The following is a 17,104-nucleotide window of genomic DNA, read 5'->3' on the forward strand; positions in this document are numbered from 1 at the left end:
GCCCTAACCCGGTTAATCCAAGGATGATATTGTATAACTAGGGGAAGTTTTTTAGAGATGGTTTCGCGTTTGATTGGCAATGTTTCACATTTATTACGTTGATCCGTAAGTAGCCGTTCGGGGTAGCCCCTTTGCCTAAACTTATTGGTCATTTCTCCAAGGCGAATATTGCGGGTTGAGGGATCACTGACTATCCTGCTGACCCTTTTAAACTGAGAATAAGGAATAGACCTTTTCGTTGCCGGTGGGTGATTGCTATCATAGCAAAGTAGGCTATTACGGTCTGTGCTCTTAGTGTATAGATCTGTTTGACAAACAGAAGTATTGCTTGACTCTGGATGTTTCAAACTGGACAGTGTTGACATCTTGTACCTCCTTTTGATACACTTGAAGTACACATCTTGGGAACGGCATTTAGGCCATTCTTACCTGTTGAGACTGATTATAAGTTGGATAGTGTCTCATGGACCCTTGAAATATCATCAGCTTTTCAGGACCCTGCCTTCATTGTGATATTTTATTATATCTTATTGTATTGTTATTATGTTTTTATGTATGATGATCTGATGCGATATTAAATTTGTACCGTCAATTACCGTTTCCTGTTCCCTTATACAGAGTGCCCCTCATTTTCTTACATCAATACTTTTTACCTTTTGTGCGGTCTGGGTGGACCGAGAGGTGAGCACCCTTTCCATTCAGTACATATGGTGAGCCACTGATTTGTATTATCTGAAGATAACAACCAGTCAGACTGCAGCAATCCACCTGCGGCAGCCGCATGTATCATGCCTCTTACTATGCCATATTACTCTGGAGAACCCTGGCTCCCACGTTATGCAGGAGAATCCCATTCACTCAGGGAATTCAGTGATAAAATGCTGGCTACGTTTAAACTATATCCAGTATCTCAGGACCAGAAAGTTGTCCCGGCCCCAGCTAGAGCGAAAAACAGCTAAACAGATCCTAGACCGACCTTTGACACTAGGACCGCCTCTGAACTGAAGATGCATTTCTTTGGGACAGCAGTCCACAGAGTCATTAAGACATTTTGCCCTATCCCTCCAAGAAGCTTTGCGGGCAGTTATCCAGCTAGATCTCCATGAAGCTGAGGGACAAGATCAGACCCTCAAAGAGCAGTTTATAGAAGATGTCCTTGACGAACCTCTCAAACACCAGCTTAAGATGCTGTCGGTTCAACACCGGGATATCCCGCTCTTAGATTTTAAGGAGCTTGCTATTGGCATCCTGGGGAACAATCACCACTCTGAACCGCGTGAAGAAAGGAAGGCCTGGCCCATCCTGCAATCCACTGCCCATGGCCAGATAGCGGAGTGTGGGACCCAGCCACCTGTCCCAGATGCTATGGCAGCCCTAATTGTCCAAGTTGCTCGCCTAGCTGAGAATATGGAGAGAATGAGGAAGCAGCTAGAAACTGGAATAGCAGCCCCAGGCCAAGGAAGGGACCAATATTTTGGCAAATTTTCCATTTTAATCCATTTTTTTCCAGTAACAAAGCAAGGGTTAAGAGCCAAACAAAACTCAATATTTATTGCCCGGATTCTGTAATTTACAGAAACACCTCATATGTGGTCATAAACTGCTGTACAGGCACACGGTACAGCGCAGAAGGAAAGGAATGCCATATGGTTTTTGGAAGGCAGATTTTGCTGGACTGTTTTTTTTTACACCATGTCCCATTTGAAGCTCCCCTGATGCAACCCTAGCGTAGAAACTCCATAAAAGTGACCCCATATAAGAAACTACACCCCTCAAGGTATTCAAAACTGATTTTACAAACGTTGTTAACCCTTTAGGTGTTCCACAAGAGTTATTGGCAAATGGAGATGAAATTTTAGAATTAAAATTTTTTGGCAAATTTTCCATTTTAATCAATTTTTTCCAGTAACAAAGCAAGGGTTAACAGCCAAACAAAACTCAATATTTATGGCGCTGATTCTGTAGTTTACAGAAACACCCCATATGTGGTCGTAAACTGCTGTATGGGCACACGGCAGGGCACAGAAGGAAAGGAATGCCATACGGTTTTTGGAAGGCAGATTTTGCAGGACTGTTTTTTTTTTTACACCGTGTCCCATTTGAAGCCCCCCTGATGCACCCCTAGAGTAGAAACTCCCAAAAAGTGACCCCATTTTGGAAACTATGGGATAGGGTGGAAGTTTTGTTGGTACTAGTTTAGGGTACATATGATTTTTGGTTGCTCTATATTTCACTTTTTGTGAGGCAAGGTAACAAGAAATAGCTCTTTTGGCAACATTTTTATTTTTTGTTATTTACAACATTCATCTGACAGGTTAGATCGTGTGGTATTTTTATAGACCAGGTTGTCACGGACACGGCGATAACTAATATGTATACTTTTTTTTTAATGTAAGTTTTACACAGTGATTTCATTTTTAAAGCAAAAAAAAATCATGTTTTAGTGTTTCCATAGTCTGAGAGCCATAATTTTTTCAGTTTTTGGGCGATTACCTTGGGTAGGGTATGATTTTTGCGGGATGAGATGACGGTTTTATTGGCACTATATTTTTTTTTTTTGATCACTTGCTATTACACTTTTTGTGATGTAAGGTGACAAAAAATGGTTTATTTAGCACAGTTTATATTTAAAAAAATTTACGGTGTTCATCTGAGGGGTTAGGTCATGTTATATTTTTATATAGCCGGTCGATACGGACGTGGCGATACCTAATATGTATACTTTCTTTTATTTATATAAGATTTACACAATAACAGCTTTTTTTTTTATTATGTTTTAGTGTCTCCATATTCTGAGCCATAGTTTTTTTTTTTTTTTGGGTGATTTTTTTGGGTGATTGTCTCAGGTAGGGGCTCATTTTTTGCATGATGATGTGACGGTTAGATTGGTACTATTTTTGTGGGCAAACGCCTTTTTGATCGCTTGCTGTTGTACTTTTTGTGATGTAAGATGACCAAAAAATGGTTAATTTAGCACAGTTTTTATTTTTTACAGTGTTCATCTGAGGGTTTAGGTCATGTGATATGTTTATAGAGCCGGTCGTTACGGACGCAGCGATACCTAATATGTATACTTTTTTTTAACTTTATTTGGGGAAAATGACGTTTTTGTTTATTTTTATTTGAAACTTTTAATTTTTTGGGGGAAAACTTTATTTTTTCAACTTTTTTTCACATTTTTTTGTCCTACTTTTGGACTTGAACTTTTGGGGTCTAATCCTTTACAATGCACTCCAATACTTCTGTATTGGAATGCTTTGGCTGTACAAATAATACAGTGTGTATTACTCATACAACTTCCGGCCTATGAGATCCAGGGGGCTGGATCTTAGAGGCTCGTCACCGGAAGGCAGCGCGCTGCCTTTCATGCCATCCGGTCCCCCCTACAGCCGCATGGGGATCCGATGGCACCGCCACATGACGCCACTGCAATAGGTAAAATCCGCAAACCACAGGTCTAAATTAACCTGCGGTTTGCGGTAATCACCGACATGGGGGGTCACAGGACCCTCCAGCGCATTTAGCCGAGGTACTAAATTGAGCAGGCACCGGCTTCCGATTACCGCCCGCCGCGCGGCGGGGATCAGAAATACACAGGGCGTACAGTTACGCCCTGTGTCCTTAAGTCCTGAAGAGGTTAAAAATAATTTTTAAAACTATGCCAAAACAGTCATTTTTTTCACCTTGCCTCACAAAAATACCAAGCAATCAAAAAGTCTTATGTACCCCAAAAGTCACCTCATTCTGCAAAAAATGAGCCCCCACATAAGGCAATCACTTAAAAAATAAAAACCAATGGCACCGGCAAACCAAACCATCAAAATCTGCATGGCAAAAGCCATATGGTGCTCTTCCCATTATGAGTCCTACCATCTGCCCCCATAGCAGTTTACTGCCACATATGGAGTGTTGCCGTATTCAGGAGAAAATGGGTAACAAATTTGGGGTGCTTTTTCTCCTGTTACCCCTTGTGAAAATGAAAATTTTGGGGCTAAAGCAACATTTTATTGGAAGAAATAAAAGGGAAAAAGTCTGGTACCATCTCACCGCCACACAATTAAAGAGAAGAGGTTACACTTTCCTGTGGCTAAGCATTTCTGTGGCCCAGGACACAATGTAGAACACATGAAAGTTCTCATATTAAAAAGTTCTCACAGAAAGTGTTTCCAAATTCTGTAAAATGCTTAGGAGGTCAAAATGGTCAGTACTCCCCTTAATATATTCCTTAGTGTAGTTTCCAAAATGGAGTCACTTTTTGAGGGCTTCCACTGTAGGGGTACGTCAGGGTCTCTTCAAATACAAAATGGTGCCTAAAAACCATTCTAGCAAAATCTGCCTCCAAAATCCATATGGGGCTCCTTTCCTTCTGACCACTGCCACGTGCCCGTAGGGCAGTTTACCGCCACATATGGGGTATTTATGTATACTGTATAATCAGAGTAATATATATTGTGGTTTATTTTGCTGTTAACCCTTGCTATGTTACAAGAATAAATTGATTAACATAAAAAATCTACAAAAAAAGTGAAATTATGAAATTTCATCTCCATTTTCCTTTAATTCTTGTGGAACACCACAAGGGTTAACAAAGTTTGTAACATCAGTTTTGAATTATTTGAGGGGTGTTGTTTCTAAAATGGCGTCATTTACTGGTGGTTTCCATTATAAAAGCCCCCTAAAAATCACTTCATCTAACTGAATTACTGCTCAAAAAAATGGTTTTGGAAATTTTGTTGAAAATTAAAAAAATTGCTTCTAAACTTCTAAGCCTTCTAACGTCCTAAAAAAATAAAATTACATTTACAAATTGATGCCACCATAAAGTAGATCTATGGGGAATGTTAATTAATAAATATTTTATGAGGTACCACTTTCTGTTTTAAAAACAGAGAAATGGGAATTTTGCAAATTTGTGAACCTTTAAAAAAAATTTAAGGGTGCAATATATTGACTCAAATGTACATGAAGTACAATGTGTCACAAGAAAACAATCTCAGAATGACTTGGATAAGTAAAAGTGTTCCAAAGTTATTACCACATAGTGACACATATCAGATTTGCAAAATTCGGCATTGGATTTAAGGTGAAAAGTGACTGACGTACTTAAGGGGTAATGTTATTTTAAATAATCAATGATAGTCTTTTATGATAGGCTTTTTTCGAGAGTAGTTTCAGATTTGCTGTAGGGTAATGCCTCATTCACACATCAGTTATTTGGTCAGTTATTTCCATCAGTGATTGTGAGCCTAAACCAGGTGCGGCTAAAACACAGAACAGGTTACCTACTCAATGGCGGACATGCGACATCAGGACACATGTGTACATATACACACACTATATATATGTAACACATATACACATAAATACACCATATACATTTTACACATACATAAAAACACCATATATACACGCACATATCACCCAACTAAGGAGCTAAACTATCAGCGGCGCGCAAAGCAATGGAAGCGGACATCTCCAGCTGCTCTGCCACCGCCAGTGCATCGGATCAGCAGCAGAACAGTATGAAACATGAGAGACAGCAGACTGTGAATTATGTAATGAAGATTGGGCTCATTCACATTAATAATAAATTGAGTATACTGTAGCTTTAAAGCGTAACTAACCTTTCTGCAAATTTTGCATTAACTAGTAGTGCAGTGTGTGTACATGAAGAATATAATAATGTATGGCCATTATATCACTTGTATCTGGCATTTTAACTGTGCATGGGGAATATCTAGTTTGCATTTCTCGCAGACATGGTGATTGGAGACTAGTTGCCATCCACTGCACACAAAAATTAAAGGAGAATCTGCTTTATAACTCTCTCTTATTCACTAAAAGATTTGGCCCAGTTATCATGGAGGATATTACAGTGAGGTGCTGACCTATTATGGTTGTAACTTTAGCATTAAGATAGAAATTCCCTATGTAGCTGTTCAGCTTTTTTAGTGTCTCTTTGAGTCCCATCTCAATCATGCTGCTGCTCATTCCCCCCCTTCCCCCTCCAAAGACTTGCATTGACATGTGTAATATGATCCTCCTGTTGGGCTGCTCCCATCTCAAGATGGAATTAAAAGCATTTTTCAAAGTGAAAAGGAATCAGCAAGGAGTGGATGGAGGTAAGTAAGAGGCATTTCTTACTGATAAAACATATTACAAAGTTTCTTGTTTTTCTAGTTGCTAGTACTATTGATTTATGTAAAGTTGTGTGAAAGTACAGTGATCGTTTAAACACTGCCTACTAGTACAAGCAGTCTGACAAATGACTGACAAAATCAGTCTCCCAGAGGCAGCCTGAGTAAGTTTCACATAATGAAAATCCTGTCTCTTTACTGTGAAATTGCCTTTCTGACCCTAAACTAGCTGTATGCTGAGTTTTTAAAATATTTCCTTTTTCTAACAGACCTGCTGTCCGGGGTACAAACCCAAAAGACATGGCAGATACTGGCTGGGATCTTACATAGTGCCAATGACATATCCACTGTCATCATAGCTATACCTTAATGATTGGCTGAGGCTGACTGCAAGACATTATGGGCAAACCTGCTGGGATGGAGTCATGTGAGTCTTCTTCATCTTCTCATTTTCCCTGTATTCCCAAATGTAAAAAGGCAGTGTCACGGACGTTCCTGTGGCAGGTACCAGGAGATCGGAGAGACTGGCAACTCGTGGGTAAAATTGACAAGTTCACTGTGGATCTTTTTGTGTCTGTTTTTTGGTGAATGCCACACCACTTGCTTCAGGTGTTGCTTGTTGGTAATTTACATTTCCCATAAGTAGATGCTTCTCACTCTTGGAGGTGCAGTTTATAGATTTTCTTCCTGGCTTAAAACTAGCTAGTCGATTGTACTCTGTGGTGCTTCTGAAGTTGCCAGTTTTCTACTTTCAGATAAGTCTTTTATTTTCTTATTGTTTTGTGTTTGTTATATTCCCTGTTGTATCTGGGCCTGAGACAGAGACTTCCATTCATCCATCTGGGGAGGAATGGGTTGTCTCTGGTCCTAACCTCATTCCAGGGCCTTATAGGGATATTAGGGCCTAGGTATGCTGCATATGAATTTTCCTACCTTCAAGGTCAATTCATAATGATAGGTAGTTAGGGCCCAGATTAGGGTTGTTTAGGAGGTTACCTGTTCCTTCTCTAGTTTCCAGGCCCAGTTACTGTTCCCCTTCCCTCCTTTGTTTAGTATGGAGTTTTTCCCCCATACTGATCATGACAAGCAGAGTCTATTTGATTGACTTCTGTGGGATGAATCCCCAAAACTTTAAATTCATAACAAATTTGATTTGTGTTAGAATCTATTTGGTTATCTCTAAATTTCACACTAAAATTGTGTTAAAGTTAGCAGTGTGAGCAGGTGAAGCATTTGTGTCTATGGGTGGGCTTTGGGTCTATTTGTGTGCTAGGGTACCTGTAGGGGCATTGCTACAGTGGAATCAGGGGAAGCAGTTGCCACTGGGCTTGAACTCAGAAGGGGCCTGCCCAGGAGAAGGATTAAAGATGTTATTGTCAGGGCCCCCTCAACAGCATTATTCAATGACATATACAGTGACATGACATACATTATATATATATATAGGAAACGGATGAAGCGACTGCCTGGCCTGGTATGAGAGAGTAATCTTGACTAGCTGCAGAAGTGAGGATTGCTCTGGAGGAGGGGGTGGCTGAGGGTGCGTGCCATTGAAAAATTTGCTTTAGGGCCCAGTCAGCTCTAGTTATGCTACTGGGTGCCTGCTAGAGGATGACAACAGAAGACTGAAAGGGATTTTTCGTAATCTTACTCGTACTCGATTTTTCGTAATCTTACTTTTGATACATCACAGATTAGACATAGATTATACAAGCCTCATCTCTTGTGAAATACAGTACCCCGAATTAGCACATCTCACACCCTTTGCCAGTTGCTGGACACAATAGCAGCCTCCCTTAACAAAAGGCTATTTAACATCACACCTCACATACAATTACAGCAAACTGTGACACGGCATTTAACTTATTAGCATGTAGAGTAAACCTGTTCAATATGTAAAATATATTTTATTTATATAATGTATTGTATATAGCAGATACCAGTATTGTTTAACAAAGTTTCAGCTGTATCTTGCCAAACATGTTCCCCAAGGCCTCCTAAGAATACCAGGACTGTTTCAATTGGATCTTGCCAGACAATATGCTCCCACCCCCAAAAAGCCCTATAAGTATGTGTTGGGAAATAAAGATTTCAGATATTTAACAACCTAAGTTAAGTCTGGGCTGATATTTAGCTCTTGATCAGAGCAAATCGGATATTCGCTGTACAGGGAAATATTCACTGGTTGGAGGTCTGATGCCTCCTCATATAACCAGCATAAACCTGCTGTCACAGCCTATGGTATGTTTTGTGACACTTTCCTTCGCTTGGTTGCCCGTGGCAACGTGTGGTGTTGTGTGCATGTGGTGGCAGTGTCTCAGCCCTATGGCTGATCCCCAGGACATGATTGCCACGCATGCCATTGCCCGCGGCAATAGGTGAAGTGTGTATGTTTATGTGTGTACTTCCCCTTTAAGTGGCCGTCTTCCCTTGCCTGGTGTTGGAAGGGTTAAATCCCTTCTGTGTGTGTAAACACTGTGTGTGTCTGTGTGGGTGTGGCTACTTGGGCCTATAAAGCCTCAGTGTATACCATCAGTCTGAGGGGTACTTCAGCCATGGTCAGCTGGAGCAGCCTCCTGTGTAGTTCCATCTGCCAGTGGGGGCCACCCTTGTGGTCATACTGTCACGACTGAGGATGGGGAAAACCCTCAGCAGTGCGATGCCAGAAGATGTTAACGGCTGCTCGACCAGGACGAGAGAATTAGGGAGCAGGTCACCTCCTAACGCATCCCTAATCCGACCCTAACTCCTAGCTGCATGAGCCGACCTTGAAGGTAGGAGGGCCCATGCTCAGGAACCTCGGATCCCTACTCACCCTCCGCCGGTCCCTGAACTAGGAGTAGGGTAAGACAACCTGTCCCTTCTGGACACGGAGGAACAGGAGTCTCACTGGCCAAGCTGCAGGGAAAAGGGGAACACAAACAGTCCTATGGATATGGCAGGTGAACTGCACTAGTTCCAGCCACCTGCCACAGCCTTGCTGACTGGATCCCTGTGCTGGCAAGCTGAAGTCCACACAATAGAAAATGAACTCAGCACACACACATCCACACACAGGAACCCAGATCCATAGCTGCACCGAATAACAAAGGAAAACATCAAGTAAACATCACACATAAACTTATGACCACAAGGGTGGCCCCCACTGGCAGATGTAATTACACAGGAGGCTGCTCCAGCTAACCATGGCTGAAGTACCCCTCAGACTGGTGATATACACTGAGGCTTTATAGGCCTAAGTAGCCACACCCACACAGACACACCCAGTGTTCACACACACAGAAGGGATTTAACCCTTCCAACACCAGGCAAGGGAAGACGGCCACTTAAAGGGGAAGTACACACATAAACATACACACTTCACCTGTTGCCGTGGGCAACGGCATGCGTGGCAATCATGTCCTGGGGATCAGCCATAGGGCTGAGACACTGCCACCACATGCACACAACACCACACGTTGCCACGGGCAACCAAGCAAAGGAAAGTGTCACAAAACACACCATAGGCCGTGACACCTGCCTGAAGAAAAACTGCTAACAAAGACATAGATTATTAGAGCCTTAATTTTAATGAACTCATGGTAGAGCCTGTGAATGCAGTTCTGTCTGCTGACGACTTTGCAGAGGCATGGTATTATTTAGTATACAATGTATGAATGTAGGTTGTTAGGGAGCTCTGTCCTTATCAACCATCTTTACATTTACCTGTGAATTTATCAGACGAAATGTTGTTTTCGATCCCACGTCAATCTCAAATTCTTTTGTAGGTGCAGCATTTAACCTAAGAACAGCATCATGGGAGTCTGTAAATGCAAAAACACACCCTGTGGTAAATTTACAATTCATTTTATTCTTTATTAGCTCATGGGCTCCTGGTTTATGTTAGTTTCCCATTAATGGAAATGGTAGTATTGTCTACATTTAGAAAATAAAGGGGTTGGGCTGGTGTTTTATATTGATGACCTATCCTCAAAATAGGTCATCAGTATGTGATCAGCAGAGGCCTGACACCCGCCACCCACTTCGATCAAGCTGCGAGCCCTGCTTCCTCTTCATTACACTGTGCGTTGTCTCCCTTGTAGTGGCGGCGTAGTGTCATTACATGTACTTGTTCCATTCAAGTGAATGGAGTGAGCACTTGTAATTGCACTTGCTTCTGAAACAATCGGCAGTGTAATGAACAGGAAGTAGCGCTCGCATGGAGCGCCGCCTCCTCTTCAGAGAGCTGACCGGCAGGAGTGCCGGATGTTGGACCCGCATAGGTAGATCAGGTATTGATGACCTATCCTGTGGATAGGTCATTAATATGAATGGCAGGACAACCCTTTTAAGCTGGATTTACATTGTCCAACTGAGCAGGCAATTATCGGGAAGAGACCATTCCTTCCTGATAACTACCTTCTTAACAGTGGAGGTAAAGACATGCATTTACATGCAGCAATCTCCACCTCTCTCATTTCACCCATTCAACTTGTTTATCAGGTGATCGGCAGAACATTCACATATGTGTTTTCAATTCAGGTTTTGAGATGCGGCAGAGAATCTCAGAACCTGAATTAAACTGAAAACTGAACAAACCTGATCAGACATGAAAATCATTATAAATCAATGGGCGCCGGGTCAGTCTTTTTCTGTAAAGAAAAGAAAAAAAAATCAGGCATCATTGACTTAGGGTTCTTTCACACTTGCGCTGTTGGATTCCGGCAGGCAGTTCCGTCGCAATCTGTATGCAAACTGATACCATTTGTAGACAGATCCGGATGCTGATCCGTCTCACAAATGCATTGCTATACCGGATCCGTCTCTCTGGTTGTCATCCGGAAAAACGGATCCGGTATTTATCTTTTTCACATTTTTAAGGTCAAAACCGGATCCATTTTTTCGGAACACTTGTGGCCAGATCCAGTATTTATACATTTCAATGCAAGTGTTCCAGAATTTTGGACGGAGAAAATTCTGCAGCATGCTGCGGTATTTTCTCCGTCCAGAAACTGTACAGTGACTGAACATGAGACATCCTAGTGCATACTGAATGGATTGCTCTCCATTCAGATTGCATTAGGATAAAACTAGGATGGAACTCAATACTGGAAAAGTTTAACGCGAATGTGAAAGTACCCTTACATTGATATTCATGCCTGATCAGGTTTGTTCAGTTTCGCAAACTGGACACAAAAACGCTGCTTGCAGCAGTTTTGTGTCCAGCCGCAAAACACAACTGAACTGCACTGATGCATCCTGATCAGTTTTGTCCCCATTCGCAATGCCGGCTCTCAAAACCTGAATTAAAAATGCAGATGTGAAAGTAGCCTTGGGGTACTTTCACAATTGCGTCAGAGGATTCCGGCAGGCAGTTCCGGCATTCCAGACGCAAACTGATGGCATTTATCAGACGAATCCGGATGTGGATCCGTCTGACAAGTGCATCGAAATACCGGATCTGTCTCTCCGGTGTGTTATGGAAAAACGGATCTGGTATTTATTTTTTTCACAGATTTAAAGGTCTCCACATGCGTGGACCGGAAGAACGGATCCGTCAATGCAACAATTTTAATGCCGGATCTAATACATTTCAATGGAAATTAATGCCGGATCCGGCATTCTGGCAAGTGTTCAGGATTTTTGGCCAGAGAGAAAAATGCTGCATTTTTTCTCCGGCCAAAAAACATAAGAAGGACTGAACTGATGCATCCTGATGCTTACTGAACGGAATCATCTCCATTTAGAATGCATTGGGATAAAACTGATTAGTTTGTTTCCGGTATTGAGCCTCTGTGATGGAACTACCGGAAAAGAAAAACCCTAGTGTGAAAGTACCCTTATAAAGGCCGCTTATTGGGAACGAGCTTTTGTAATAACTTTTATTCACGATAATTGCCCGAACAATTGTGCAGAATAAATGCACCTTTTTCATGCATGAGAACACTAGAGTGCTGACCTCAGGGTTCATTTTATGCCTACAATCTTCAGGGTTCTAAATCTGGTACTGCACAACCTGATCTTATAATACATACACATTTCTAAATTCTAAGCAGTCATAAAGTATATGTATTGGCATCTTTTATTTCAGGTGCCTGGGGAGGATGGGCATCTAGTTGTATGTAATTGTATCCAAATTTTACTTTTAGAATTGAAATTTACAAATGTTGTAACTTAGGCCTCATTCACATCATGCAGGACTTTCGTCTCTGCTCAAAAATCATGTTCTGAGCGGACACTGAATGGACCCTATTATAGTCTGTGGGGTCTTTAGGGCCTGTTAGGCTAAGTTAGGTCTCAGTTACAGTCAGGTCCATAAATATTGGGACATTGACACAATTCTAACATGTATGTCTCTATACACCACCACAATGGATTTGAAATGAAACAAACAAGATGTGCTTTAACTGTAGACTGTCAGATTTAATTTGAGGGTATTTACATCCACATCAGGTAAACGGTGTAGGAATTACAACAGTTTGCATATGTGCCTCCCACTTGTTAAGGAACCAAAAGTAATGGGACAGAATAATAATCATAAATCAAACTTTCAGTTTTTAATACTTGGTTGCAAATCCTTTGTAGTCAATTACAGCCTGAAGTCTGGAACGCATTGACATCACCAGACGCTGGGTTTCATCCCTAGTGATGCTCTGCCAGGCCTCTACTGCAACTGTCTTCAGTTCCTGCGTGTTCTTGGGGCATTTTCCCTTCAGTTTTGTCTTCAGCAAGTGAAATGCATGCTCAATCGGATTCAGGTCAGGTGATTGACTTGGCCATTGCATAACATTCCACTTCTTTACCTTAAAAAACTCTTTGGTTGCTTTTGCAGTATGCTTTGGGTCATTGTCCACCTGCACTGTGAAGTGCCGTCCAATGAGTTCTGAAGCATTTGGCTGAATATGAGAAGATAATATTGCCCGAAACACTTCAGAATTCATCCTGCTGCTTTTGTCAGTAGTCACATAAACAATAAATACAAGAGAACCAGTTCCATTGGCAGCCATACATGCCCACGCCATGACACTTACCACCACCATGCTTTACTGATGAGGTGGTATGCTTAGGATCATGAGCAGTTCCGTTCCTTATCCATACTCTTCTCTTCCTATCACTCTGGTACAAGTTGATTTTAGTCTCATCTGTCCGTAGGATGTTGTTCCAGAACTGTGAAGGCTTTTTTAGATGTCGTTTGGCAAACTGTAATCTGACCTTCCTGTTTTTGAGGCTCACCAATGGTTTACATCTTGTGGTGAACCCTCTGTATTCACTCTGGTGAAGTCTTCTCTTGATTGTTGACTTTGACACACATACACCTACCTCCTAGAGAGTGTTCTTGATCTGGCCAACTGTTGTGAAGGGTGTTTTCTTCACCAGGGGAAGAATTCTTCGTTCATCCACCACAGTTGTTTTTTGTGGTCTTCTTGGTCTTTTGGTGTTGCTGAGCTCACCGATGCGTTCCTTCTTTTTAAGAATGTTCCAAACAGTTGTTTTGGCCACGCCTAATGTTTTTGCTATCTCTCTGATGGGTTTGTTTTGTTTTTTCAGCCTAATAATGGCTTGCTTCACTGATAGTGATAGCTCTTTGGATCTCATCTTGAGAGTTGACAGCAACAGATTCCAAATGCAAATAGCACAGTTGAAATGAACTCTGGACCTTTTATCTGCTCGATGTAATTGGGATCATGAGGGGATAACACACACCTGGCCATGAAACAGCTGAGAAGCCAATTGTCCCATTACTTTTGGTTCCTTAAAAAGTGGGAGGCACATATGCAAACTTTTGTAATTCCTACACAGTTCACCTGATTTGGATGTAAATACCCTCAAATTAAAGCTCACAGTCTGCAGTTAAAGCACATCTTGTCTGTTTCATTTCAAATCCATTGTGGTGGTGTATAGAGCCAAAAATGTTCGAATTGTGTCCATGTCCCAATATTTATGGACCTGACTTTATCTGCAGAATTCGTCATTTCCGTTCTCCTGCTCCTCAGAGAATGGAAAGGAGAAACGGTGATGTGAACGAGGCCTTAAAAACAATCCTCTAGCCATATTTATGACTTATTTACTTCCCAAAAAATTGTAGAGGCTTAGGGATGAGCAAATCGACTTTGGATGAAACATCCAAAGTTGATTCACATAAGACTTAGTTCTAATACTGTACGGAGCAGAAGCTCCATACAGTATTAAAATCTATTGGCTCCGATGAGCCGAAGTTATTGCTTTGCGAAGTCTCGCGCGATTTTGCGCATTAACTTCATAAATTAATTTGTACTGTAAAAAAACATTTCCCGGGTTCGGTTCCAAGGTACCACTTGGGAAACATGCAAATTAGGCCTTTGGTGCCACAAGAACATTACTATTGCTCTATTCTCATTTCTGTGACCAGTATTTCTGTGACATTCATCTCACTGGCTACTTTGATTGACAGGGCTAGGCAGTGGTAAATCAGCCAGAGAGAAGCTGGCCACAAAAAGAAGTGGAGCGTGGGTTCTACAAATTGCATATTAAAGGGAATCTGTCACTAGTTTTATGCTGCTAGGTTCTAATAGCTCCAGCTTATGCCAATGAGTCCCTGTATTCATGCGCTCACGGCTCTGTCCGCCCCCTGTCTGATTGACAGTTTTTTTTCAGCAGCAGGTGAGCAGGGAAAGCCAGAAGCTTATGAATATGGGGACTCATTGGCATGCGCTGGAGCTGTTTAGCACAAGATTAGTTTATGTTGCCCTTATTCAGGACACCATAAAACTGGTATCAAAACTCAGTAACGGAGCCTTGGATTGACAAAAGGAAAACTGTGTTTATGTGTCTGTGGGGGTCTAGGGAGGTCACTGGTGACAGATTTCCTTTAAAGGACTGTCCTACTCACCTATCTCTTGTCCAAGTCTTGAACCTATTAGAGATCCAGCTGAAGATACTACAGCACATTGTCTTAGTTTCCCCACTGCTTCATGAATGTCCTTGTCGGGCAGATATTGACTCCAGGAACTTGCATTGTCAGGTAGGTCAGAACTCTTCAGTGTTGTCAGGTTCACCCTGTGTTTAAGCTGGAAGAGAAGTTCATGTGGATTGTGTTGCTGGTTTATGGTGCCCTGGAATTTGACTTTGTATCTGTTCATTGACTGGTAACTTTTTCTCACTTTCTGTAGTTTCTGGATCAAGTCGTTGGAAGTCATTTCCTTTTCCCACAATTTAGTTCTATTGTGTTTCGGATGACTGCTGTGTTTCGGTAAGTCATGCTTCGTTCTACTTTCATTTGATGAAATATTCAACGGTTTGTATTTTGTGGTGGAAATATACTGGTACACATCCTCCTCAGTATTGACAATATATATTTTTTTATTTATAGAAAGACCATTGTAGAGAAACCAGCAAACGCACAGGGCTATAGAAGTGATGAGTCCTCGTTTTACTAAGAAGCGAACCATGGTAATAGGTGCAAAAAGGATGGAATAAGTTGCTCTTTAATATCTACAAAATATATAAAACATTCAATGCATTTAGCAGTTATCTGAGTGACGTATTAATATCTAAATGTAAAATTTACAATGTAAATAGTAAAATGAGCAATGAAAGAAGAGTGTAGACTGACACAAGCAACTCCATAATTCCTTATTATGATAATATCATCTCTTCTCAGCCCTATACCAGGTTCTGTGTATTATCTTGGATCTGGAAGTTTATTGGTGAGAAGGTGTGACAACATCGGTACCTGCATTACTTAGGCCAGTTGTTGTGACACACAGAGTAAAGCTGTTCTGGGCCATTACTTATAATTCCATGTAGTCTGGGTAAATAGCACAACCATTTGATATGAAATTCCCCCACTTATTTGATCAACCTGTGGCCCTCCAGCTGTTGTAAAACTACAACTCCCACCATGCCCTTCTGTAGGCTGATAGCTGTAGGCTGTCCTGGAATTATGGGAGTTGTAGTTTTCCAACAGCTGGAGGGCCGCAGGTTGAGCATGCCTGTTATAGATTGTATGTAGCTGGCAAGCTAAGACCTGTCCTAGGTTTCTAATATAGCTTGTGTGTTTATACATCTCAACCTGCCAATAACCTTAACACAGTTCCTATGTTTGTGTGTTAAAGATAGTATTCTAGTATTATTTTTATTAATATTATTATAAGGTGTGTTAAATAGTACTATTCTTATCAGTTTAATCCCTGTTACGTCCCCTATCAGGGGACGTGTATATGGCATCGATTTTAGGAACCGGGAGATGGAAAAAGACGCTTGGTCGGTCCTCCTACTTCAAATTTGGGGCACTTCACGTGCAATCGAATGTGCCACCAGATATGAGCGGCGTGTTACATAGTTATGAGCGGCAGGTGCCATATTCGATTTTGACGAAATTCGCGAATATTCAATAGAATACTCATTTTATATTCGTAGAAATCGAATATTCGTCATTATTCTTGTTATCATGATTAATATGCGATTTAAATAATTGCGTATTGCGATTGTAACTTAAAGGCTACTCTCCTATTGGAATAGCAATGCGATTAATTCAAGTTATAATAATCGAATTTTGATTTTAACTTAAAGGCTACTCTCCTATTGAAATGGCAATTCGATTAATTCAAGTTATAATAATCGAATTTCGATTTTAACTTAGCACTGCTATATTCCATATTTGTTAATTCTATCCTAATATGGAATATAGCAGTGCTAAGTTAAAATCGAAATTCGATTATTATAACTTGAATTAATCGAATTGCGATTTCAACTTGGACCTGGTTTACTATGGTTGGCTTGGTAGAATTAGTGAATATGATGAATATATTCGTTATATTCCACAAAACGAAGATAACAAAGTATTCTGCATCTTCGTTTTAGCTACCTATTCGTCAACTTCGCTAATTCTAGCAATCATATAGGAAAGTTTACTATAGAGACAGCTAAGTTTAATTCGCTATGCGATTATATGACTGCTTTAAAAAAAAAATTAATAGAATAATTATAATACCTGATTATTATAATTA

General features: G+C 41.0%; 1 protein-coding gene across 1 annotated transcript in view; it reads right to left on the bottom strand.

Moving 5' to 3' along the window:
- LOC122935754 (beta-galactoside alpha-2,6-sialyltransferase 1-like) overlaps positions 1 to 17,104 on the bottom strand; it is a 285,769-nt gene that overhangs the window by 145,460 nt on the left and 123,205 nt on the right. The window contains exons 3-4 of the mRNA XM_044291625.1: positions 14,986 to 15,587; positions 9,843 to 9,940 (exon numbers count right to left, since the gene is read on the bottom strand). Coding sequence (XP_044147560.1) covers positions 9,843 to 9,940; positions 14,986 to 15,544 — 657 coding nt within the window. The 5' untranslated portion in view covers positions 15,545 to 15,587. The remainder of the gene's footprint in view (positions 1 to 9,842; positions 9,941 to 14,985; positions 15,588 to 17,104) is intronic.

Source organism: Bufo gargarizans, chromosome 4 (genome assembly GCF_014858855.1).
Source record: "Bufo gargarizans isolate SCDJY-AF-19 chromosome 4, ASM1485885v1, whole genome shotgun sequence".
Lineage (NCBI taxonomy): Eukaryota > Metazoa > Chordata > Amphibia > Anura > Bufonidae > Bufo > Bufo gargarizans.